Raw genomic sequence first — 19,459 nt, 5'->3', positions numbered from 1 at the left:
ACGAGTCCAAATTACATTCCGAAGCATCTAAACCGACATCCAAGTTTTTATATCAGCAATTTAGCTCCTCTAAGTCAGAGCTTGAAGATTTCATGCAAGGCTATTTCTCCTTTTTAGGGAAAATAGTTATTGAAGTACTTAAATGTAAACTGTCAACTTAAGGAATGACTATTTTGTAAAATAGAGACTAGGGTTTCTTAGCATATAAAAAGAAAGAGAGAAAGGGCTAGCAACCAGCAGAAAAGAGGGAGAGCAGAAGGAGGCAGCAGCCAGCAGAGAATAAACACAAATTCTCTCCTCTACAAACCCAAAAATCATGCTCTCTTCATTCTTTAGAAGTAGTTGTTCAATAGTTATGCAAGGACGCAAAAACCTTTGGATTTCAAGAACCGTGAGATTTATTCTTTCTTCTATTTTCAGTTTATGTTATGAATGAGTATGATTGTTTTCCTATGCATATTTCCTATGATTGTTGTTGATGATTGCTAGAGCGGACTCTAAGTTATTGTTGTGAACAATCTATTGCTAAGTTTAATATCAAAACCGGAGTTGTGATATATGAACTTGTGAAGCAACTAAGCTTGATAATTGTGGCGGAACTACGTTATTGAACTTAGGGAGAACATTTGAACAAAGTGACACAAGCTGCAGACAGCTTGTATGTTAATCTTGATGAAATTATCTAGTTCTTAAAGCTGTCATTAAATTAAATCATTAGTGCGGACACTTTGATTGTTTGTTGGTTAGGATTAGTTATACGGCGAATCCGTTAATTAATCAACGTTAAGAAAAGATAAAATTTCAGAACATAAACTTCAATTTTCGTTTCAAGGATCGGTTCTAATTTCCGTAGGTGGATGTGTGCTTGCGACCAAGATTTGTTTTCTTGATAAGTTTCGGTTTTAATTGATTTTGTTTGCTAGTTTAATTGCTGCCATAGTTTAGATAATCACAAACCAAATCCCCCCCAATTACATAACGTACAACATAAAAATCTGACTTGAAACTTCCTCGTGGGATCGACCCCTTGCTTGCTCTATACTATCTTGTGTGTTTTAAGCTAGGATAATTAATTTGTGCGACCCCGACATCGCAACACCTTCAATTAATTTGTGCGACCCCGACATCGCAACACCTTCCCTATAGTGGCAATAAAAGAGCAGCAATAACCATCATGGACGTCCATGACCGACAACACCAGTTCTAGCAACATTGTCGTTGTGAGTACCACGACCAATGGCTTTACCTCTCTTATCCAAGTCACTCACAGCTCTATATCTTCATTGAGCAATAGCTTTGTTTCTTCTCCATATCAGCCACCGGTAGAAGAGAAGAAGAAAGTGAAACAAAAAAATCAGATCTAGAGAAAGGATAGCACTGATTGTTTGTGTGTTTGTTTCCTATATTTCAAGTGGCTGTTAGTGACACCGTCGACATGAGAGTGAAGAGAAAAGGAAAAGCTACATTATTCCCTGTGTCACGCGTGTCCCAAGGCATCGAGGCATCACTTGCACACGCCACCAGTAGCGGCGACATGTAAGCCCCACACGTCACCACTGTTCCTGCACTTGCAACTATTCCTGAGCCCCCAACAACGTTTCCAGATAATTGTTTTTACCTTTGGGAGGTCTATTTTATAATTTTTAGATGTTTAATATGTGTATTTAAATCATTGTTAGAATTTGAATTTCTTGTGATTTGTAAAAAAGTGTAATTGTAGGGTTTATGAGTAAAATATAGTAAAAAAAATGTTTGTGTGTTCGTATTTTCGTTGTATGATTTTTAATATTTAAAATAAAAAAGACAAAAAAAATGAAATTTTTTTAATTGTACATGGCCAAGTCTCTAAAAAATACAAAGAAAATCATATTGTTTAGTATTTCCATATAAAAATTCAAAACATGTATTTACATGCATTTTAGGATTTAATAACCAGTTTATTAAATCCATGAGAATTTGGCCAATATTTCAATACTCACCATATTTTAATTCATGAGAATTAATGGTTAAAATCCTGGTATAGAATGTTGGACCTACAAGTGAGGCTAGTATTTGAAATATTAGGAGTTGAGTAGAAAATTCTTAGAATTATTTTAAATATTCACCAATTTTAATTGAGAGTATTTTTCACTGTAATACACAAATTACAAAAAACCTTTTCCTAAGAATTTATTTGGGTACATGAGTTCATAACAAATTCTTAAACACTGAATTTATTCGTACGAGTAAATCTCAATTCTAAACCACAGATAGACCGCCGATTAGAAAACCATCAAAACCTCTAAACCACATCAAACCACACAAAGCAGCTTACCTCAGATAAGGTGCGCTAAGGCTGTTGATACCTTCTCTAGCCACAATCAGTCCCTTACTCTCAAATTTCTAATAAAACTAGTATACTCAGGTTTCTTAGCAACTCTGAACTAAATAACTAGGTGATGACTCTAACAACCCCCTGACATGAAATATAAGTCACCCAATCACATATCAAAGGCAGGTCACCTAAACATAGACCACATGCAGGTCACCCAAACACAGACCATTCATGAAAAATCCCAAGGTTGTTAAAATCGCAATTTTGACACGCACGGAAAATGCAAAACAAACTCGGATCATAAAACGGATCGTAAAATCATAAGGAATTTTAAAATACATTAAAAAAAAATTCATGCTTCAAATAAAAATTCATACATAGTTCAAGCACCTTAAAATACATGGTTAAAATAAAAATTCATACATAATTTAAATAACTTTTTATTAACTAATAATTAACAAACTGGTGTGTCATGTAAACTAAAACCAGCTTCATTACCTTCATCTTCCTCATTATTCATCAGATATTCATCAATATCAGTAGCATCAAGAGGATTATTAGTGTCACTTCTAATACCAACACCAATATTATGAACATTAGTGCTTCTACTAGTACCAACACCAATATCATCAATTTGAATCTCCAAATCATCTTCAGTACCATAACTCTCCATTTCAGCATCATTAGGAATTTCTTCTTCATCACTTTCATCTTCATTATCATTTTTTTCTTCATGTTGCACTGTCAATAGCACCAAGCAAATCAATGTTTTAATGTTTTTCTCCATCAGTTATCCAATCATCATCAGATGAAACATCATCTTCTACACCAAAATCATCAGCTTGCTTTTTAACTTGATTATTATTCAATTTTAGATTGCACATTACAAATACCAAGTCATTCATTTTTCTCTTGTGCAAACAATTTCTTTGTTTTGTATGAACCTAAATAAACAATTCAAATTTATAAGATTTTTATCAAATATTTCAACATTTAAAATAATAAAATAAAAAAACTCACTATTTCAAATGAACTCTAGTTACGCTCACATCCAGATGAAGTACAAGTCAAGCTTAGAACTCGGATGCAAACCTTTGTAATTCTGGACATTCATCCCCATAAGAATCCCACCATTGAGTTGGAGTTTTTTTTATCTCTTGCTGTCTTGGCAGCCTCAATGCCAAACAATCCTTTTGCATCCTTGAATGATTCAAGTTGTAAGTCTCAATTTTGCACCTTTTAGTTGCATTAGGCACCATCCTTTCTAAGCATTGATATAATCCAATTTTAATGTTGGCATTAACCTTAAAATTGGGATTATAATGATAATGAGGATTCAAATAATAAGTTGTTGCATATAAGGGTATGTGGAGTTGAAGTTCCCATCTTGCATCAACAATATTCCATATAGGTATATAACTCTATATATATATATATATATATATATATATATATATCATTACAATCTAGGAATATCTCAATTGAAAGTATCTCTAAAGACATTCATATTAATAGATGGCAACATTTGAAATAAAAATTAGCAAGATATATACTCTTTTTTTTCACAGAACAAAAATTCACTTGTATCTTCTCTTTTACTTCATCCATTGCTTTATATATAAAACTCATAGCCGGTTTCTCATCAGAATCAACTAATCGAAGAACTTTAATTATAGGATACGCTGCCTTAATACATATAGTAACATCATTCTAAAACTTGTTGTCCAAAACACAATTTTGAATTCGTTTCCCTTCTTCTATTCTTGCAAACCTACATGAACTCCACTGTTTGGAAGTAAACATAGTCATCAACTGCATTTTATGATCATTCAAACATCCTAGAGTCAAATATACAGTAGCAAACCGAGTGGCAGCAGGCATAATCAAATCTCTTCCTTTCGTAAAGTGCCTTAGCATGGAAATAAGAATAGTTCTTGAATAAATATATGAAGTGATTCTCCTCCCCATAGAAATAGTTACTTGATGAACCTCTAACTTTTTCTCTAAATCTTCTAATATCAAGTCAATACAATAGGCAACACATGGTGTCCAAAACAAACTCTTTCTTTTTTCCATCAATAATTGTCCCACTACCTTATATTTTGCAACATTATTGATGACTACTTGGACAACATTTTCCTCCCCAATCCTCTCCACAATGGCATCTAACATCTCAAATACCTTATCAGCAGTCTTGGACATATTAGAAGTATCCACCGATGACAAAAAAAACTGTCTCTTTAGGACTATTAATCAAAAAGTTACAAATACGTCTTTTTTTATCTGTCCATCCATCAGACATTATTGAACAACCTTTTTTTTTTCATTCTAGCTTGTACTCCTCAAGCAAATTCATTGTTTGATCCACTTCTTGCTTCAAATACTTCTCTTTAATATCATGGTAGGATGGAGGCTTGAAACCTGACCCATGATTTGCAACCAATTCAAGTGCCTTAAGAAACTCAGGGTTTTTTACACAATTAAATGGAATTGCACTAGTGTAGAAAAACCTTGCAATTTATCGACATGCTTTTTCTCTAATATCCTTTTTTAGCAATTGATTTAGGGTTGTTTGTGTACTTCCACTCCCACTAGATGCTCTCTTTCCTTTGTCCTTAGAGCTAATTTCTTTTATTTCATCATCATCATCATTTACACTATATTGATGGGCCTTTCTTTTCTTTTCAGTTGCTTCTAGATTTTTCACCAAAACACCCAAAATCATCTGCTTAACATTTTCTGGTACTTGCTGATATGGCTCAACATCCTTACGAATGCAAGCTAAATGCTGTTTGAAACGAAAAATACCTCCACTGATAATTTTTTAACAATACTTGCAGTGAACTTTTCTAAAATTCTTATCAATACCCATACCATGTTGCCATCCCACATCAAGCCTATTACCAGAAGAAATTTTTCTAGATACCATAAGTTCAACAATTCAAGAATCAATTCAAATCAGCCCTATAATCAATCCAAACATTTTATTATTGTAATTAAATTTTTGTTAAAAAAGAAATACCATAATACATAACAGCCCATCTTCTATATTAGTATCCAATCAGAAAACCTAAGATAATTGATTTTAGTACACACTACAATAAAATAACAGCTCATCTTCTATTCCAACTGAAAATAGAAGTACTAGAATCAGCTCACTAACATTGAGAATTTGAGAGATAAGTCAGCAAAGACACGCAGTTATAAACACACACACACGGTAAACTTTGAATGCAAAATCAACAATATTAGAGTTACAAAGATAAACACACACACACGATAAACCATTAGCAAAGGCAACAGACAAGCATAAAAACAGCATACTCTCAAAGATTCGAATGTAAAATCTCAAAGATAAATCCAGAAGCCAAATCCATTCATCACAAGTTACAACCCAGTTAACTTGAAACACTCTAAATTACAATAAATCCAAATCCATTCATCACACTCATGACTTATCTATATAAACACACACACACGGTAAACTTTGAATCAAAAATTTGAACGCAAAATCTCAAAGATAGACAGAAACTTTAAATCAAAATCTCAAATTCTCAATCTTTAACATCATTAGAGTAAACTGTAAAGATTAAAGCACCTAAACAACAGTCACACAAAGATTAAAAATAGAGTAAGAAACAGACAGGGAAAAAAACAAATATAGGTTCTTACCTCTATTCTGAGCAGATCAATATTGCAACCAGAGAAAATCAATCACGAATCCAATCAAACTTGGAGCCTGCGAATACAATCAAACTAATATTAGAAACCTTAAAAATAGAGTAAGAAATGGACAGGGAAAAAAACAGCACCTCTGGCCCTGGTAGGCTGGTAGTTAGCAACAGAGAAGAGAGAACCATTGAATTTTGCAGGAGGTGAAAAAAGATAAACAGAGTAACTTACCTGGTGGAGGCTGGAGAGACGCCGCTGTTGTTGTGTGGACTCTGGTTCTCACGGTGGCTGGTGAAAAGGACGTCATTGATGATAGAAAAATAAAAAAGATGAGGGTTGTTGCTGGTGTACCGGTGGTTGATTGTTGGACCTTAGATAGCTGAGAGAGAGATTAAGAGATTGAGGAATCCTCAGTGAGGATTTAGAAATTTAGGGGTTTTAATTGCAATTTCTCTGTGAAGTCTGTTCTGAACGTGAATACATGATTTTGCAATTTTTTATTTTGTTCTGTAATAGGCCAAATGCCAATAGGCAGTCGACACCTGTAATCAAAATTGCAATTTTATCTTCTGTGGGTAAACTCGTTCAATTGGTGGTGAAATCATGATTTTACGTGATTTCACCCGATTTTAACGATTTTACCCGATTTTAACCTGATTTTACCCATTTTCGAGTTTTATGAGTGATTTAGCATGTAAAACCTACATTGACTCGTACAATCGTACGATTTTAGGAGTCGAATTGTGATCTTAACCACCTTGAAAAATCCTATATATTCTTCACACAACGGGCAGGTCAACTAAACACATACCATGGGCAGGCCAACCAATCAAAGACCATTGGCAAGTCACTTAATTATAGACCATGGGTAGGTCACCTAAACATAGACTACGGATAGGTCATCTGAACATAGACTATTCGTGAAAAATCCTAAATATTTTTCAAAAAACAGGCAAGTCACCTGAATAACAACATTTTTTAAAACAAAGAGAAAACCCTAATATTCAAAATAACTAAGTTTTGAAACATCTACAAGGATAACTATCTCATGAGTTGTTAATATCAAAACTTCCCAATGGATTTTTCTCCCAACTTTGTGGGATTACTCTCTCTTCACCTTCTCTCTTCTTGCTCTTTACCTAGGTGTGCTTTAGGCTTGGATACATTGCCTATTTATAGGCAAGCATCCAGCCTTTGTCTTGCAAAAGACAAGAGGCACCAATTGGTGCTGTAAGTGGCACTGAATTGGTGCCCAACATTGTTGATATTGGCAGCACCAATTGCTGTCCAGCTGGCTTCACATTCTCCCACTTGAAGACTTTGATGATTTAATCAAGTCTTCACCCTTGATCATCTATGATTCTTCTATCCTTTCTATACTTGCCATCTTCATGTTGCTTACATTTCTGCTAGGCCATAAGAGGATCTGCATCATATGTACTTGTCAGTGTTGACTGGTTTGATCAAAGCATCTGCTGGGTTTTTCCTTTCTGTGAACCTTCTAAAAATCTACACTTTCATCTTCCACCACTTCGTGAACAAAGTGATACTGAATATCTATGTGTTTTGTTCTTAAATGAAACGCTGGATTCCTTGCAATATACAAGGCACTCTGACTATCACAATACAAAAGAATCTTCTCTTATTTGTGCCTGAGCTCCTCTATAAGTTTCTTCATCCATATTGCTTCTTTACAAGCTTGTGTAGTTGCCATGTACTCAGCTTCTGTTGTGGATAATGCTATAACAGTCTAAAGTTTAGAGACCCAGCTCACAACTCCTCCTGCAATTATGAACACATAGCCTATAGTGGATTTTCTTTTCTCAAGGTCGCTAGCAAAATCTGAATCAACATAATCTCTGACAGTAGATTCTGATCCTCCATAACGTAATGCGGCATCAGAGGTACCCTTGATGTATCTCAAGATCCTCTTAATAGTATTCCAATGCTCTCTACCAAGATTTGTCATGTATCGACTAACTGCTGCCACTGCTTGTGCAATGTCTGGTCTTGTACATATCATGACAAACATTAAACTTTCCACTGCTGATGCATATGGTACTCGAGACATCTCCATCCTATCTGTTTTATTGCTAGGAGACATACTTAAGGATAATTTGAAGTTAATAAGAAGTGGGGTGGAAATTGGCTTAGAATCTTGCATGTTGAAACGTTGCAAGATTTTCTTCAAATAATTCTTATGAGAAAACCAAATCTTCCTCTTACTTCTGTCTCGGTGAATTTGCATCCCTAGAATCTTGTTTGCTAGTCCCAAGTCCTTTCATATCAAACTCCCTAGCCAATTGTGCCTTCAATTCAGCAAAACCTTCTGGTTGGAGTATATAAATTTCTTCTTCAAGTTCTCCATGAAGAAATGCAGTTTTCACATCTACCTGCTCTAAGTGAAGATCAAATATAGCACACATCGCCAAGACTACTCTGATTATAGTAAGTAGTACCGCTGGAAAAAATATCTTATTGAAATCTATTCCTTTTTTCTGAGCATATCCTTTCACCACCAATCTTGCACGATACCGCTCCATTTGATCATTGTCATTACGCTTTATCTTGTAAACCCATTTGTTGCCAATGGCATTCCTTCCTTGTGGTAGCGGAACAAGATCCCAAGTGTTATTCTAGTGTAGAGCTTTAATCTCTTCTTGCATTGTTGTCATCCACATGGATACATCTGTGCTTTTTATAGCCTCATGAAAATTTGATGGCTCTCCATCCTCCGTTAAAAGACAGTATGCAATGTTGCTCTTAGTAATATATTCTGAATGCTAAGTCGGTGGTCTTCTTTTACGAGTTGTCCGTCGAACTTCAGGAGTTTCAGACTCTTTTTGTTCTTGTTCTTCATGCTCTAGTGCTGCTTCAGAAGAAATATGATTCTGAGTATTTTCCATCTGGACTGTTGTAGTCTCCTTTAAAATGCTATTATGTTCTTCCATTTGCATTTTATCTTTTGCAAATATGACATCTCTACTTATGACTACCTTGTGGGTAGTGGGATCCCACAAGCGATACCCGTTTACTCCATTAGCATATCCCAAGAATACACATTTTCTGGATTTTGAATCCAGCTTGCTAACTTCTTAAGTATTGTACATCACGTGCACAGAACTTCCAAATATATGCAATCGAGAATAATCAGCTGGCTTTCTAGTCCACATCTCCATCGATGTCTTCATCTCAATTGCAGTTGATGGAGATCGATTTATCACATAACAGGTGGTATTGACTGCTTCTGTCCAGAATGGCTTTCCTAGACCTGCAGCCTTCAACATTGCTCTTGTTCTTTCCAATAGAGTTTTGTTCATCCGCTCTGCCACTCCATTTTGTTGTGGAGTGTATGCCATTGTGAACTACCTTTTGATACCTTCATATTGATAGAAGTTATCAAATTCATCACTGGTATATTCTCCTCCATTATCAGTCCTCAAACACTTGATCTTCTTTTCAGATTCAAGTTCTACCCGCGCTTTGAAGGTTTTAAAGACTGCGAGCACATCTACCTTCCTTCTAATTAGATACACCCAACATCTCCTGGAGAAATCATCTATAAATGATACAAAGTATCTTGCTCCTCCCAAGGATATAACTGGTGCTTGCCAAACATCAGAATGAATCAGGTCTAAGATACATTTGCTCTTAGTTGTTGATGTGCCAAACTTTAACCTGTGTTGTTTACTTGTAACATAATGCTCATAAAAGGGTAAAGTAACCTTTGTAAGCGCAAGGAGTAACTTCTGATCAGAGAGAATTTTCAAACCTTTCTTTGACATGTGGCCTAGTTTTTTATGCCACATCATCGTCTTCTCTTTTGTAGGACTGGCTAATGCGATTGACGCATCTGCCTCATGATGTGTTTCTACAATCAAGTTTGCAACTATCTTTCTTGCCTTTAAAACCACCAGCGCTTCTTTGACAATTTTCATGATTCCATTGTTTGTTCGAATCTTACAGCCAAGACTATCAAATTGTCCCACAGATAAAAGATTCTTCTTTAAACCTTTCACATATCGCACTCCTGAAATAGTATGAATTGAGCCATCATACATCTTCAATTTGATGGTGCCAATGCCAGCAATCTCTAGAGCATGATCATTACCCATGAACACCGAGCCTTCAAAGATGGGTTCATATGTATGAAACCAATCTCGATTAAGAGTTGTACGCCATGTTGCTCCTGAATCCATTAACCAAACCTCAGTGAGCTCTTTTCTATCTGTAGAGACTGTCACTGCTTCACTATATAAAACATCGCCATCTTCTGAGGTGCTTGCAACATATCTTTGAGGTTTTGATGACTCTGTAATGTTCTCTATACCCTTTTTAAACCAACAATCCCTTTTGAAGTGCCCTTTTCTGCCACAGTTGTAGCATTTCATAGTCTTCTTACTTCTTGATTTGGACCTCCCTTGCATTTGACTCCCACTATAGCCATGTTCCGTTGATCTTCCTCTTGACATCAACAACGCCTCTGCTTGGTTTGAACTATTTATGTCTCCTTCGTTTTTTTGTATATTTTCTTCTTCCAAGATAGTGGCTGCAACATCATCGAAGACTAAATAGTCTGAGAGGATATTATTGGTCAAGTTGATAATGAGTTGATCATACGAATCAGGAAGACTTTGAAGTAGAAGCTCTGCACGTTCATTTTCCTCTATTTGTTGACCCAACGTAGTGAGTTATGAAAATAGAGTTCTTATTGTGTTGATGTGGTTAGTCACCAACGTGGTTTTTGTCATTCGAAGGGTATAAAGTCTCCGCTTTAAGAAAATCTTACTGTGCAAAGACTTGGACTCGTATAGCTTATCAGAGTTTCCCATATCTCATTAGCTGTTTTCTTCTCCGCCACACTTGATAATACTTCATCAGCTAATGCTAAATGTATGTAAGCAATAGCATTGCCATCCATCTCATTCCATTTTGCATTATCAGTGATCTCTGCAGGTCTATCTCCAATTGCTGCCAAGCAATTATCTTTCTTAAAACTGCCTTGATTCTCATTTTCCATAGTGAGAAATTGCTCCCCTTGAACCTCTCAATCTCGTACTTTGCTGTCATTTTATTCACCGTGATCTATTCAGCTATCACCGTTTCACTAATCTGCAACGTATACAGAAATAGTATCGTGTGAATAATACTTAACTAAGTAAGTTCCCAGGAAAGATTGGAGGGGTCACAAACGGTCTCGTTTAAAACCTAATCTCCTTATATAGAACTTCTTAGACTGTATTTAGTCACCATACTGACTTTCTTTATACACCAACAGTAACGTATGTGAATAGTACCGTGTAGGTGAATACTATCGTAGACGTGAATAGTAACCGTATACATGAATAACTTTTGTGTATTAACAACACCAACTAAGAGCTCTAATACCACTGTTAGGATACTAGCATGCAAACATGAAATGCAGTATAGAAGGATTTTACTAAGTAATGTGGGAATTACAACCTCTCTCTACTAATAAGAGAACAACTGAAATCTCTCTATTACTAGGAGAAAACACCTCACTTACTCTCTCACAAATACCTCACAACTTTGTGGGATTACTCTCTCTCTACCTTCTCTCTTCTTGCTCTCAACCTTGGTGTGTTTAAGGCTTGAATGCATTGCCTATTTATAGGCAAGCATCCAGCCTTTTGTCTTGCAAAAGACAAGAGACACCAATTGGTGCTACAAGTGGCACCGAATTGGTACCCAATATTGTTGACTTTGGTAGCACCGTCTTCTTTTTTAGAGTCAATTCAAAAGAATTTCTGCATGCATATTGTTTTTTTTTCCCCATAACTTCCTAAACTTCTTCCTATTCATTAGGTGCTGAAAGATAGGGATAAGCTCTCTCTATGAGATTGATTTCCATGAGTATATGCAGGATGGAAAGATGTTATTTGCTGCTTGACTTTTATTGTGTTAGCTCATGATTTCAGATTATGTAAAATGCAGGTGAGGCTGATTTACCCACAAGCATCACAGTAAAGCGCGACCTATTTCTTTTACTAAATTCGCATTGTTCCATTTTTTTTTTGGATTTGTTGTTCCAGGTTGGCCATGATGTTGCTTGACGTTTCTTCCTTCAATCACTTTATTTCCATTATCATTAGAACTCAGCTTTATATTTGGATGTAGGAACAGTTGGCTCTGAAAGGTCTGGTTGATTGTAGCCAAATTAACCGATCCAAAGGCAACTTGCCGGAGGAAACTGCACACAGTGGGTCCAGGCGCATTCCATTGTGACTGCTAAAAGAAAGGCCGGTATCCATCTGGACCTGAAGCTGTGTATGGCTTCATATCAAACAATGTTTTTCTAATCTCCTTATCCATAATAACCACATTAATCAGTAGCTCTTTACTCAGATTATTTAATTTGGGAACATACCTCTTAATGGAAATGACTGCCCGGAGTTATCCTGCACTGTGTAGAGTTGCTTATAAATCTCCACTTCCATTCCTTTCAGCATTTCCTCATCCCATATCCAATGATTACTTGTATCTTTCAATGCCTTGGTCTTTTCTTTTGTCTTCTAATCACAGACTTTGTATGGAAGGATGAAGAGTTCTTGTCCCCAAAGCATATCCATTGGCATCTTGATTCTTGAAACCAATGAATTTCCTCGAGCTAGAATCTGGTTGAATTCATCCGATAGTTTTCTTTCTACATCTTACTCAAACAGGTTGTCTCCTTGAGTTAAAGCCCATTGAATACCCTCAAGCCTAGGAGAAGAGATTGATTGGGATAGGGTTCTGAGTTGCTCAAAGCATTCTCTCTTCAACTTCACTAGGATGGATATAAACCACTGTACAGAGCCAAGGCTCCCCACCCCTACCATTGGCAATTGTATGTATGAAGCACCGAGAGTGCTGTAAGATCTTTATATAAACTTAAACTTTATCCCACAGTAACCAAAGACCCCCCTAATCCACACTGAGCCTCAACTCTCTAAAATTGAATCAAACTTCAATTTTTCTATAATTTTATCAGCCCCTTTCCCAGAGACCCTAGGCTCGGCAAATGCCAAAATGTTTAACCTATAAATTCTTCTAAAATCATGCATGATTGAGCAAAATTTAATGTTATTGGCTCCTCTACAATTCTAGTATAGTATATTCATCATGAGAAATAAAGAAAAAGAATACGCAGTAACCCACTAGTTAGCATGGACCTCAATAAGATGGATTACTTAGCTAACATCAATATAAGATTTTATATCATGAAATATAAAAGAGTAAGAGACCAAACCTATCATACTTAAAGATTTGAGAATGTGAGGTTTATATTTCTCATGCTAACCTAAAAATAATGTGTGCTAAAAGAGTTATGTAGTGTGTGCAAGGGCAAAAATCAATATCCAATCTAAAAAATAAAAAACACACACGCACATGAAATGCATGTATATTTATATAAAGATAAAATGGATATGTTCTTATTTATTATGAGAATTTTCTTTTTATTTTCTTTTTTAAAAAAATTGATTTGCATACTTTTAACCTAAAATAATTGAGACAAAAAAAAATTATAATAAATATATGATATTATAAGAATGAGTTCTATCTCAAAGTAATAGCTCAGTCCCTAAACTTCTTGATAATTTTTATTTGATTCGCTTAATTAATCATTGATGTGGTTATTTTCTTATGATTGTGGTTGATAGTATTGTGATTTTATTGAATTTTTGTTTATGAAAAATATCATATATGTATTTTGATAATCTTGATAAAATTTAAGATTTGACATGTAAGAACTTAAAAATACATATAACGTCTCATACATGTCATGTTTTCTTATCATGGCTTTTATTAACGTGACTGTAAGATAGATAAGAGTTCAATTAGTTTGTTTATTTTTCTTAGAGCAGAGAACATCGTTAAGTAAAAAATAGAGAATGCTTTGCGATCATGAAATTAGTGTCAAAGCATCATGTAGGGAAATGTTACATGGAGACGTGGAGATTCTTATGAAGACATTGAGATTTTCCATTGGAAAAATAAAGATGTTGTTGTGGAGATTTTATTAGAAATATGAAGATCTGTTTGGAGACATGAAGAGTTCATATAGAGATGTCGAGACTTCATTAAAGACATGGAGAAACACTATTGTTTTTATTAAAAAGTTCAAAAGATTTTCTCATGCAAATAGAGATACAATTTCTAAAGATTATTTGATCTTGGGTAATGCACTATATGGATATTTCCCTATTTGTCCGGGTTACATTTCTTTTTTTATAAAATTGTTTGAGATAACCCTTAGAGATCAAACTTTCGATCTTGTTTTTTAGGGTATAACATTTCTTAGTATCATGATCGTTGTTGTGGTAAAGGAAATTAAATTTGCTAAGGTTCCATATGTTGGCGACATTCTTTATAAGAGGTTGATATCGTACAAACTCTTTTCTCTTGATAGCAACCAATACCTCAACATGTATGGTGATCAAAGATGTGGTCATAAGCTTATAAAATGTCAGTTGATAATGAATGGATCTCTTAATATTCTTTTTTAATGTCTTTGTACTTCTAGGAGATTGATGGCTTTAAAGAGATTTTGCTTTTTATAGCTAGAAATGAGGGTGTTCTTGTTTGGTCACACTCATTTCTTGTACTTGAATATGGTTTTTCATCATTTGTTTCACATTAAGAAGAGTTCATGAGGGGAGAATATACAATCGTTATCATAAGAATAATTGTAGACGTTACTAATCAAGGCTTTAATGAAAATAGGTTCGAGTAGACTTTCATGTTCAGTATTTTCTCGTTAAGCCTTAGAAGACATGCTATGTTGATTTCATCTTCTTATTGTGTGATGAAGAAGAGTTTAGTGATGCTCTTCTTAACTGGTATGCTTATACCGAAGTGGGAGATGAATTTGGCACTAAGATCATGAAGTTAAAGATGAAGTTAAGATCTAGGTTATGGTACCATACCTAAGCATATCCATAAAGTATTACTATAAGAACTTTGCACCCGGCATCATTATCTTGTGTTACAAGATCTAAGATGCTTTGTATGTTTTGTATGTGCTCTCTTGAGTTTGTAAGCCCATTGTAATTGCCTAAATTGGCCTTGACGGATACATAATCTTGGGAGAGATGAGTATGTGACACTTGTCAATAAAATGAAGAATCCCCCAATTGGATGGGACAATATTCATTGTTAGGAGCTCATGTAGTTACAAATCTCATCTTGTGTCGAGGTCTTTTTAAACGGGGACTATGTGAGTAAAATTTAGAGGGAGATTGATTGTTATAGCCATTCTTATATCTAGGACTTGTTGTGAAATGCTCTTTATGGTATGAATGACACTTTTAAAGAGTTAGAGTACGAGTGTTCTCATGCCTACTTGTTTACACGTTGTTTTATCCTGTTTTTTTAGATAATTAGATTTGTCTTTGTTCATTTAATGGTGCATGCAATGGAGCTATGTTTTGTATTTTTTATTAAGGGAATGACAGAGTGAAGAAATTGTTGTTTTATAACTTGTTGACATTGAGCACCTTCACTTGATAGAAGAGTTGGTAGAGATCTAGAAAAGTACCTATGGTGAGTAGGTTGGTGACACTCCTATTTCTTGGATTTTCTAAGTTGTCAACCATGTAAAGCATTTCTGTTAATGTGAGAAATGAGAATGAACCAACTTTTGTTTAGTTTTTCATAAACGACACAACTAATGAAGTTATGAAAACTTCATATTGGATTTGAGCTTTCCATGTCTTGCTCATAGGTTGAAAGTGCTAGGTCTTGAATGTAGGTTTTGTTATTGGTCTTAGAAATCCCTACAAGACAAGTTCATTATCGGAATAGTAAACCCTTCGATTCTTAAGTAAGTAAATTGTAGGAGATAAATAATGTATATGAGAGTAAAGAGAGTGGGAGAGAGTATCTATGAATATTGTGTGTTTCGTATTGTCGAATAAACTTGTATTTCACTACTTACTTTGTGACCCGAAATATTTATACACCTTGGCCATGTTAGCTTACCTCGTGGAGCGTGGTGAATGGCATTGCAGTTACCTCGTGGTGAGTAGAATTGCAAATATCTACTGGTGAGTTATTGGTTATTATATTATTGATGGATAGGTTAATGTTTGTTATTGATTGTGGTGTTTTGTTATGCTATTAATGGAGAGATTGGTGATTGATATTGTTTTTAAGATAACTTGAGAATGGCAAATAACAATAGAGAAAAAAAAGAAAAAAAAAAGATACTTTTAGTCTTCTTAGAAAAATTATTGTATAGTAATAGATTGTGTGATTGCATGTGGATAGTGATATTAAATAAGTATTTAATATTATGATGTATGTGTTTTTTTAAATTGTTTTTCGTTCATAGTAATAGTGAGGTATAATGTTTTAATTTATTGAAATGTCAAGTAGTAATGCTAAATATTCATATAAATTTAATACCAAAACAAAGAATCCTTCTCAGATCTCTTAAACTTTAATGAATTGTAATCGTTCATCGAATAAGAACTTCTATTTTAGAATCAAAATCAAGATTTTCCACTTGATATTTTTTGCAAGTAATAATTTGGACTGAAATCCCTTGGCTCCACCACGGCTCAGGATTATGATATATATGTCGGTTTAGCCTCGATTAATCTCTTTTATTGTGTGCTTTTTTTCACCCTAGATAGTATTCATATATTGTTCTTCTTCTGGATTGCTGGCATTGTCTTCTTCTAAATTACTTACCATGAGATTGCTCAGGAAATGTGATAGTTTATGAATTTCCATTAAACAATTAATTCATAAAGTTGTTCAAAAATATTAAACAAATAATAATATGCCAAACTCCAAGCTATAAATAGACACAAACAGACACCCTTTCCATGATTCCATCAACACGAAGAAAAGTAAATGCCACCAAATCAAATAGACAACATCACGAAAAAAAAAAAGTTAATTAAGTAGAGAGAGATAAAGACGCCCGGTTTGCCCAAATCCAGTTCAGCAGAACCCAAACCCTGCCGGCCACCACTAATTAACCAGCTTGTCAGGCACCAGGAGCCGCATCCTTCACCTTGCTCTGCAAGTACCCACCATACTCCCTGGCGTAGTCCTTCACATGGCTCGCTGTATCGTAGATTCTGTTACGAGCATAATCGACCTGGTCCGACCCAGGTGGATTCAACCCTCTAAAATACTTATACACCCATGACAATCCAGCCACGACGGCCAATCCGAACCCGCAAAAAGATAAGAACCCAGCAACAACAAAGAAGAGGACTATGCCTATAGGGATCCATATGGGGCTTGAAATGATGATCAAAGGAGTTAAAAGGGTCAACCCGAGTACTGATCCTGTGACAGTGATCACTGTAAGGAGAAGGAGAATGGAGCCGGAGATGATAAGAGTCAACAAACCAACAAGTTGGCTTGAGTTTGATCCGATATGGACTTGGAGTTTACGTAGAAATGTAGAGCCATTGTGGGTGGTGGGAGTGGTGGTGGGTCTTGTAGCTCTCTGGGTAGGGGCACGGTCAGCCATTAGGGAGATTTTGTGGATAGAAAGAGAGAGATGAAGACAGCAAGTACGGGTTTACTGAAGGGTGGTAAATAGAATTTGGTTTGGTTTATTTTGTATGGATGGGACACGTGTTTGGATTTGGAGACATGCAAAAGCACACGTGGAAGGGTGGAATCTTAGAGCTCCTACATTTGGATTTTGTTACTGACCTTTTCTCTCTCGAGATTTGGGTGTGGTATGGGCAAATATATTTATTGTGTTTGTTATTAGTGACATGCGGTCTTTAGATCATTTGTATGTAGATTGTACTAGTCCACGATCCGTGCTAGGCCGCATGATGGGAAAAAATTCTTAGCTTAAAAAAAAATGTTAAGAGACTGCAAATGTGTATTATAAAAGTGAGAAAAGGTTGTGATTGTGATTTGGATAATAAATTTAGTTGGGTTAAATAAGCTTATTTTATCTAACTACATTAGATGCATTGAACCAAGAAAAAAAAGGTGATCATGATAATATATATATATATATATATATATATATATATATATATATATATATATATATATATATTAATTTAACCAAGCGCGTCACAAAAACAATTAAAAAAAAATGAGTAAAGTAAACCTGAGTGTGTTAATGGGGAAAACACTTTAACAATTAATTAAGAATTATCTATCAATTTCAGATTTTATAAATTAAGGTTCTTTAATGAAAATTTGAGGAAAGTGTAGAAATTGTTAGAATGAAGTTAGTTGAGCTAATATAAGATGTTCTGAGCCGTTGACCATGTGAGGATTGAATGGGGGAAGAAGGGAATTCTGAAATTTATGTTGATGAACACTTATAGTATGTATATGATGTGAACAATGGGTGAATGAAGCAAGAAAAAAATTGACTAGAAAGAAAAAGGGAACCCTTAGTTCCTTTAGGTCAAGTTCAGTCAAGAGTCAATTGAGGGGAGGGAAGAAGAATTCTGGTGTATTATATGACCTTGATGCATGAACTAATTGTAGTGGAAAGCTCACTAATAGAGAAAAGTGTGAAAAAATTTGAGAGTAGGGGACTTCACGAGTTTGATGCGTGTTATGTGAAGCGAAGATGAAATTATTAACCATAGGTATAGCTCATGATTTCGGCATGGGAGAAATCATAAAATGTAGGAAAACATAGAAAATAAATGTCGTAGAAGAAAAGGAGAAAGGAGGTTGGCGGAAAACTCACTTAGGAATCGCCAACGAAATCTGTGCAGATTCGTCACTCCTGTTCTGGAGGAGATTTGGGCCTCAGAACGATAAAAATATGGGAAATATCTCTTATAGAAATTGTAGCCAGAGATGTTAGCTTTCCAACGAATACAACATCACTTGATTTAGAGCTTTAGAGCTCCAGATATTGGTAAATATATGAGGAAAGGTCGAGTTGCCGCCCCTGCTAGTAGATTCAACGAGATTGATAAAATGGGAAAGTTTAGCCGCGATAGGGGCAGAACCCTGTTTCCTTCCCACCAGAATTTTGTAACGTCGTACCTTGACACTGAAAGGGAATAAACCAATTTTGAAAATGAATTTGATAATATGCGTAATGATTTAAGATAACGGAACGCAAAGAGTAAATGTTGTTGTTATTGCCTTGCTATTTGCGAACTGTAAATTGGACATGAACTAATGTGGTGTACTTGTGGATTCAGAAGGAACCGTGGGAGGAGTACAACCAATGTTGTTAAAATCACGAGTTAACTCATAAAATTGTATGATTTTACGACTCAACACATGCTTATCGTGTTAAATCGAATTAAAAACTCGAAAAGTGATAAAATCATAGTAAAATTGTATTAAATCGTTGAAATTGATTGAAATCGGTTGAAATCGTGATTTTGAACTCGATTTCACAAGTTTATATATATATATATATATATATATATATATATATATATATATATATATATATAAACTTGTGAAATCGAGTTCAAAATCGCAATGGCAGGTAAGGGAAAGGAATTACAC

At 35.0% G+C, this 19,459-nt stretch overlaps 1 protein-coding gene across 1 annotated transcript; it reads right to left on the bottom strand.

Moving 5' to 3' along the window:
* Positions 1-16,716: 16,716 nt before the first annotated feature.
* LOC7484703 (oleosin G) lies at positions 16,717-17,541 on the bottom strand. The gene has a single exon (XM_002317892.4). It carries the CDS (start codon positions 17,475-17,477, stop codon positions 16,983-16,985), a length of 495 nt encoding a protein of 164 aa, XP_002317928.1. The 5' UTR covers positions 17,478-17,541; the 3' UTR covers positions 16,717-16,982.
* Between the last annotated feature and the right edge of the window lie 1,918 nt (positions 17,542-19,459).

The sequence above is a fragment of the Populus trichocarpa genome, chromosome 12, assembly GCF_000002775.5.
Source record: "Populus trichocarpa isolate Nisqually-1 chromosome 12, P.trichocarpa_v4.1, whole genome shotgun sequence".
NCBI lineage: Eukaryota > Viridiplantae > Streptophyta > Magnoliopsida > Malpighiales > Salicaceae > Populus > Populus trichocarpa.
The sequence above is the reverse complement of the archived record's forward strand: the minus strand, read 5'-3'. Positions and strand labels throughout refer to the sequence as shown.

Bases quoted from the DNA above. Each gene is read 5' to 3' on its own strand.
- LOC7484703 (XM_002317892.4), bottom strand. From the start codon at position 17,477: ATGGCTGACCGTGCCCCTACCCAGAGAGCTACAAGACCCACCACCACT.